Source organism: Psammomys obesus, unplaced genomic scaffold (assembly GCF_907164565.1).
Source record: "Psammomys obesus unplaced genomic scaffold, mPsaObe1.curated_primary_1811, whole genome shotgun sequence".
Lineage (NCBI taxonomy): Eukaryota > Metazoa > Chordata > Mammalia > Rodentia > Muridae > Psammomys > Psammomys obesus.
In genome coordinates, this window is record NW_026592118.1 from 8835577 (window position 1) to 8843648 (window position 8072).

General features: G+C 55.2%; 1 protein-coding gene across 1 annotated transcript in view; it reads left to right on the forward strand.

Moving 5' to 3' along the window:
• Positions 1-4538, forward strand: part of Mnx1 (motor neuron and pancreas homeobox 1) — a 5593-nt gene extending 1055 nt beyond the window's left edge. Inside the window, exons 2-4 of the mRNA XM_055612886.1 lie at positions 2-301; positions 2935-3095; positions 3658-4538. Coding sequence (XP_055468861.1) covers positions 2-301; positions 2935-3095; positions 3658-4023 — 827 coding nt within the window. The 3' untranslated portion in view covers positions 4024-4538. The remainder of the gene's footprint in view (position 1; positions 302-2934; positions 3096-3657) is intronic.
• Positions 4539-8072: the final 3534 nt, after the last annotated feature.

An 8072-nucleotide genomic window follows, 5' to 3' on the forward strand; every position in this document is an offset into this window, starting at 1 on the left:
GCCGCTGCTGCGGGCGGCCTGGCGCTGGGGCTCCACCCGGGGGGCGCGCAGGGCGGCGCGGGCCTCCCCGCGCAGGCGGCTCTCTACGGACACCCGGTGTACAGTTACTCGGCGGCGGCGGCGGCGGCCGCGCTAGCTGGCCAGCACCCGGCGCTTTCCTACTCGTACCCTCAGGTGCAGGGGGCGCACCCTGCTCACCCTGCCGACCCCATCAAATTGGGTGCCGGCACCTTCCAGCTGGACCAGTGGCTGCGCGCATCTACCGCGGGCATGATCCTGCCCAAGATGCCGGACTTCAGCTGTGAGTACCTGCACCCGGCCAGTTCTCCTGCGCATCCTCCTTTCCCGCACCCCCTTCCTTTCTGCCCCAGGCTCCCGGCGAGCTGTGGGAGCGCAGCGAAGCCCTCACAGCTCATCTCTGGGCCTGTGAGGCCTCGCGTGGGCCGCGTGGCGTGAAAGGAGCAGCGAATTATTAAGATGGCCACGAGCAGGCCTTGCCTTCTCTTTCTCTTAACGGACAGGGGAGGTTGGAGGTGTGAGGCTGAAATCTAATGATTAACCTGCAGGCTGGAGAAGGAAGTACGCGGGAAGGCTAGTTAAAAAAAAAAAAAAAAGCCTCATTTGGGGCAGGTTTTAGGGTCACTGAAAGCGGGGACTTAGCACGGGGAACATGAACTTGGACAGGGGTTCCATAATAGGCTACAAAGAGACACATCACTGAGTTCATAGGTAGCTAAGGAAAAAATGGACTCCTAGAGTCATGGCTTTACAAGGCCAGGGCCCCAGCATTTCCCTGGTCCTTGTCAGGACCCTGCCTTCCTCAGAAGGGCGAGGGATGTATGTGTTGGAGGGGGGAGTTGTCCGTGCATGCAATGTCCAAGAGGTCTGTTTTGAACAGAAGGTAGCAGGGACGCTAAAGAGCAAGTGTCTGCCTGGGAGGTCCAGGTGTCCAGCATCTTCAGGGGCTCCTGTACAAGGTAGGAGCAAAGAAGGTCCAGTCTTCTACATCTTCTCTGCCACCCAGGAGGGACAACCTTTCAGGGGCCATTCCCGAACTCCCTGGCACATGCAGCCTATGTGCGGGGCACCCTGGCTCTGACTCCTGCCCTGTGCCTCACGTGGGCAGGGGCAAGCTGCCTTTCCATTCAGGATGATCCAAAGATGTATGTGTCTTTCCTCTGTCAGCCGCCCAACCCAAACAAAGAGACCCCATTGTTTCCGTCTGAGTGGGTTTGTTTAGACTGGGGAGATACAGGCACTGGAGGGAAAAAAGCGAAAAAAACCGAAAACAGAAATAAACATTTGCCAGAATTGAGATTCCTCTGCTAGAAGCAGTGGTTGTGACTAAACAGAGAAAGAGAGGCCCCAGAACCGCAGAAGTAGCAAGGTGGTGAGAGAATCCCAGCCCGCTCTCTTGTTTGCTCACAGCCACCCAGGCTTTCCCAGCTTGGCTCCCAGAAAGCCAGCCTTGGCTGTTAGTTGATTTCAACAAAGAGGGAAGGCTCCTATTAACCGCAGTTGGGCTGCAGCTCAGACATTAATGAAATTATTCCTATCCACTAAGTCCCGGGCAGCGTCTGAGCCTGGCTGTGGAACTCAGCAAGCCCCCTCAGGTGGAAACCTATCCACGAGTGTCCACTGTAGCTGCATTTCCCACACCTGAGAAGCATAGTGATCCAGAAAGGGGCTGGCTAGTGGTGACCAACAGGCCTCCATGGCTCGGGTTTCCCGCCATTCACATGCTCTCTGGTGGGGAAAGGATGTTTTCCTGGAGGCCATAATCACTAAAAATCCATGCAAGTGAGAAGCTTTTGCCAGCACACCCGGCCTATGGTGTCTCATGGTGGCTGCATTAAAATATGGCCAGTTCTACCTCAGGAAAAGGAAAGCAAGCCCCAGTGGACACCAAGGAATGCAGCAAAGAGTGGCCGAATGTGCTCTATTTCTGGGACTTCGCTCTCACCTGGGAAAACTAGCTTGGTCTCCTTTAATTGGTTGTTTCTAATAGATGGCATTTCCCAGATGATCCTTTCTGAGACAGTGTTTTAATTAGAGTTCTAATGTATTGTCAAGTTGGGAATTCGTCGCCTTGTTTAACTAAAGCAGGGGGCGTGGACCTTCCTATAAAGCAAATTGCCCGTCCCAGGGGAGCCTGAGCTCATCCCAGCCAGGGGCTGGCCTTTCTTTCCTTTGCTTTCTTTCTTTTATTGTCTAACACTCTTTGGGCTCCTGGGAAATCAAGGGAAGTTTCGTTTTGTGGTCATAAAATTCTCTGTGATGTAACCATGCGAAATTATGTAAATAAAACTGGACAGACCTCCTGGAACACACAGAAAGCCAGACCCACTCACAGCTCAACCTTTAATTTGAGTAATGAGAATCATCCGAACAGGCTTCCAGTCCTCAGCCTTTGCCCTCTGCACTAGGAGGAGGAGGAGGGAGTTTGTCAAGGCAGACGTACTGACACCCGGATGAATGCTTATTTAGGCTCAGTTTCTGTCCTTCTCCCCCTCCCCCCGCGGTCTACACGCCCCACACGTCTTTTCTCTTCTGCTTTAAGCCGGTGGTGGGACCAGGAGGATGGGTGCTTCTCCAGCTTGAGATGGGCTATTTGTTCTCTTGCCAGTCCAGCCCGGCTACCCAAGCCCTTAGACCAACCCTCTTCCTACCAGTGTTCGTTCAGGCTCTCTTTGATCGCGACCCTCAAAGGAAAGATTCCCTGTTGGAGACAATCTATTAGAGACAGGCCCTCCACTTCCACTCGGTGTCTGAGACATGGGTCCCGTGCTCGGTGGGGAGTAGACACTGATGTTGAGGAAGCCCGCTTCTGCAGGGTGGGCTCTGGAGCTGGACCCCGGGAGGGCAAGGGCAGCGAAGGGTGGAACCCGGCAGAAGACAGGCTCACACAGGCCTCCTGTCCCTTTCGGTCCACAGCCCAGGCGCAGTCGAACCTCCTGGGGAAGTGCAGACGGCCTCGCACCGCCTTCACCAGCCAGCAGCTGCTGGAGCTGGAGCACCAGTTCAAGCTCAACAAGTACCTGTCGCGGCCCAAGCGTTTTGAGGTGGCCACCTCCCTCATGCTCACCGAGACCCAGGTGCGCCTGACACCCCGCCCCCAGGGCAGCCTGTCCCCCCAAACCGCCCAGGCAGGTGCTGCTTTGGGGAACTGAGTCCCAGCTGCTTGACCTTTAGGTTGGGTGTTAACTCTCAGCAGGGGAAAGTCTAGGATGACCCAGAGCGTCTTTCTGCCGGGAGGCTGGATTCAGCGAGCTGAGGTGCAGGCTGAGAACCTGTCCTTAGCGAGCTGGTCTGGGGAAGGTGTTCGCTCAGGCCACATTCGAGGAGGTTCTTTTTTCTAGAAAGGAACGGACTTGAGAGTTTAGTGACGTGCCAACCGCCCTGGGGCCTTGGAGATGGAGGGCATAAAGCGTTCCCAGCAGGGGAGTCAGGAGCACCACGCCCGCGGGGTCCCTGGTAAATGAGGTAGATGTAGAGGCAAGGAGGTGGAGAAACAGCGGCCCAGCCAGCTGCTTAGTCCTCTAGGGAAGCCCCCTCTAGGGTAAGGGGGGCCGAGGGGGCAGGAGTCCCCGTGTGTTCTCACCCTCTGGATTCGTGGGGGTGCAGGTGGCCGGTTTCTCATGTCACCTTGACCTGCAGGTGAAGATTTGGTTCCAGAACCGCCGAATGAAATGGAAACGCAGCAAGAAAGCCAAAGAGCAGGCCGCGCAGGAGGCAGAGAAGCAGAAGGGCGGCGGAGGGGGCGCCGGCAAGGGCGGCGCTGAGGAGAAGGCCGAGGAGGAGCTGCTGGGGCCGCCAGGGGCGGGGGACAAGGCCGGCGGCCGGCGCCTGCGGGACTTGCGGGACAGTGACCCGGATGAGGACGAGGACGAGGACGAGGAGGACGACCGCTTTCCCTACAGCAACGGCGCGGGTGCCCACGCCGCGTCGTCCGACTGCTCGTCCGAGGACGACTCGCCTCCCCCGAGGCCAGGCGGCCCGGGGCACCAACCTCCACCCCAGTAGGTGGCTACACTACAGCAGGGACGCTCACGACGGCCACCCGGCTCTTCGGGGTTCTAACCCGGCCCGTGGCCTGCGGCCAGGCTGGCAGCCTCTCCTCTGACCGTGCATCCAGGTGCGGGCTGGGAAAGGGATCCTTTCTGGAGAGAGAGAGAGAGAGAGAGAGAGAGAGAGAGAGAGAGAGAGAGAGTCCAGTGCGAACTTTCGTTCTTTTACATTTAATTTCGGGTTGTGTTGGCCAGAGGTGTTTTGTGAGGAGAACGGACCCTTTTCTAGGAGCGGCTCCTGCCTGACTCTTCCTTCATCGGAGAAGGGAAAAAACGACAGTGTTAAGCGACCTAAAACTTGAAACCTCCTTTGGAGACAACCATTCTGCTGAGATTTGAAAACAGAAAAGAAAAGGTTTTATGCCTATGTATGGGGGTGGGGTGGGGTGTTATGTCACGATCATTCAGACTGCTGAAAAAAAAATCTCAGAATGGTAGTGTATTTTTGTATATTGTATTTATATATAAAGAAAGAAACGTCTACTTATGCATGCTAAATTATTATTTAGCTTCTCCATCCTCCAGGGTGGAGACGGAATGTAAAATAAATTGGTTTTGTACTGGATAAGAGTGGGGAAAAAAAACTTTAATTTTGAACCCAAGGCCTTGTGCAAGCTAAGCAAGTGCTCTGCACACCACCAGCCAGCCCAGAAGACACAAATCTTGCGCGGTCTGCCGGTTCGGGGCAGGGTGTCTATTATCAGCAAAGGGTAAAAATCGGAATGGCAAGTGGGTGTCAGGACCACCTCTGTGCCTGGCCCTGAAGACCGAACCTGACTGGATTCCGGAGGCTGAAAGTGCAGGCGCTGGTGGGGGCGCAGGTGTGAAATGTTGCTAAAAATACCCAAGGCCAGGTGTCAGAGCTAGCTAGCCGCGCCCGGTGTCAGCCCTGCGCAGCGCGGGACTCTTAGCTGAATGGTTCTGAGCAGTTTGTTTCCCGTTTACTTGCTGGATCCTTTAGCTTCGTTGGCTGTGTGTAACATAGTATTTGAATGTTTCGGAAAATAAGCTGCCAACATCTAGGTGTTAGTGGCATTTGGGGTCCTAGCGGTCGCCGGCGCTAAGCAAGCACTTTTCCGAGAAAAGTGCTTAATGGCCCCATGAAACGCGTTCTACTTTTGACCCGGCCCCCTCCGCCAGCACTATGTCCCTTGTGCTAGCCAGGAACAGTTTTGTTGGATCTGTATGTCTTCTGAGAGAATGGCGGCGGGAGGCAAGAATGCTCCACGCCAGGGCTGCAACCGCTCTGGGTTAATAAACCTCTGCAGCGAACGCCATCAATCTTCCAGCCCCTGGACCATGTGCGGCACACATGCGGGACCCAGCCCTAGGCGCGCTGGGCCTCTGCGTCCGGACTCCCGGCCAGAGGCCGTGGGCCCACCGGCTCCGGTTCGTCCCCAGCTCCCCATTCCCCCTTGGCTGTCTTAGAGGCCGGCCTCCAACCGAGGCCAGCTGAGGAGAGACCCCTCACAGCCACCCCACCCCCCTTGTGCCGGCCTTCTGTCACCTTCTCTCCCACCCCTGGGTGAGAGCGAGCAGCCCCCTCCCATTGCTTCTGCCCTCCCTTCCTCCCTCCCTCTCAATCGCTGAGAGTTCAGAAGGGCCCGGAGTTTCATTTGGGTGATTACAGCGGGGCCAGCGGGCCACGCCTCCATCTCAGAGCCGAGCCAGATTAATATCCTCCTGGCAGCTCATTATCACCCCGGGCTCCTTCCGTAAAATCCAAGCGGGTCTAGGCGGGGCGTGGGGCTGGAAACCAGGCGAAGCAGCTGCCGAGATCGGTGCGCGCCCGCGAATCTTAGCAGCTTTCCCATCCAAAGGCGCTTTGGGGCGAATCCGGACTAGGTTTACAACTGTCTGAGAAAGTAAAGGGCTGGATGAAAGAAAATGGGGAAATCTGAGAGGAATGGAGGGAGGGAGGGAGAAAGGGAGGGAGAGAGGGAGGAAGGAAGAGAGAGAGAGAGAAGGGGGAGGGAGGGAGAGAGACAGAGACTTGGGGAGAAGAGAGACAGACAGAAGCACACAGAGAGAACCAAACGCCCCTTTTCTTCTTTTTAAAATATGTATGTGTCTCTTTTTAATCTCTAACACATTGGCCAGGTTCAGCCTGCAGCAATCTCTTCGCAGGCTTGCGAACATCTGGGGGTTATTTTCCCTCTGAGGATGGCCTTCCCAGTCTCAGAGCCTCAGAGCCCTAAACCTTGGGCAAACAGAAAGGGGAGGCCCGGCCCCGGCTGGAAGGCTAATAACTGACCTGGGAATCCAGGGTACCCCCACCCTCAAGGGAGAGACGCTCCCTTGGAACAAAGGCAAGCGGAAGGCTCAAGAAACAACGACAAGGACAGCCCCCTTCCATTTCTCCCCCACTCGGGTACAGCAGGGCAGCAAATCTCTGGCGCGCGGATCCGCTGCCGGCCTCAGTGTCTCAAGCCAGCAGCTTAATCGCAGCGGAATTTATCTCGCTAATAAATTTAATGATCAATTCGTTCTTGTCACAGTAGCTCTTCCCCAAATCAATTATAGCAAATTTAAATATAATCACTGGCTCATCCTAGCTTACTCCGGGCAAGGCGCACATTCATTCCGCCTAACGAACTGCCGGAGGCCTCCTGGCGCGTGTGGAGGGCGGCGCCCCCACTCCAGGCTCTGCACTCGGGGTCACCGACTTGGCTGTGCCACCCGCAGGGGCTGCCTTGGGCCTCTCCTTACTCCACACTCTAGCCTCTGCGGCCCAGCCAGTTGGGGGTGGGGTGATGGTGGTTGAGGCTTTGCAGTCTCAAGATTTTGCTTCCCAGAATCAAGCCTGGTCTCCATAGTGGGCATCCTGATGTCGAGAGTTCAAGTTCCAAGCACCATACTCAGACATCCTCGGGGACTCAGCCCGCAGCCACGGCTGATCCTTCAACCTAAATGCGCTCTGTAGAACGAGGCTGCACCCCTCACTGTAAGGTCTGGGTCCAGTCCTTAGAGATGCCCCACTGAAAGGTGACCTGGACCCCAGCTCTATTCTCAACCTGAGAGTCTGACTCTGAATACTGAGTTCTTTAGCAGCTCCATAGAACCGTCCACGGGGGCCTTTGCCACCCTTGAGGCCAGTGAGAGACCACGGAGACAGGTCAATAATAGGTCTGGAGGCCTGGAGCAAGTAGAGAGTGGGGAGAGGCACCTGCTCTTTTCACATCAGCCCATCCCCGCAGTGTCAGTCCAGGTGGGAACCAGCTTGCAGAGGCAAGCTTATAACTTCATGGCCCCAAAGCACAGACGAGAACAAACAATAAAAACAACAATCACAACAAATCGGCAGATGGGAGTCCATCACTGGAAAAATTCAGAGCCATGAAGGACACAGTAAACAGAAAGGCCCATTTTGAAAAGACAGGAAAGACTTCCAGCCAATGGGTTAGCATAGAGAATAGAGAACTACAGTTTAGCAACAGCAAAACAAACAAACAAACAAAAAACAAACAAACGCAACTTAAGCCTCTCAGAGGTCTATGGCAGGCGCGGGGCGGCCAGGAAGAGAAGCAGCAGCAGGAGGAGAGGACTGCAAGTGTTGGGAGGACGCGGAGGGATTCGGCCTCTTGTGCCCTAGGTGGGAGCGCCGAGTGCTGCAGTCATTGTGGAAAACAATATGGAAGGGTCTCCAAGAAAACAAAAATAAAAACTGCGCTGGGAATGCAGCTCAGCAGCAGAGTGCATGCCTGGTATGTGTAAGGCCCTAAGTTCAATTCTCAGTGCTGCCAAACAAGATCAAACCAAACTAACACAAACTGACACAGCAGGCTCTGAAGGTGAAACAAGCACACTCATTTGTTTACAGCATTATTATTCAAAAAGGCAACAACTGGGAGCAACTTAGATGCTCAACTACAGGTGAATTCTAACAAAATCTTCACGCTGTGGAGGACAAAAGGAAGGCTCTGTCACAGGCCTCCCTCGGTCCAGGTATGCGCTGCCCTAGGAAAACAAAGCACCTCGGGGAAACAAATGCTATATGACTTCACC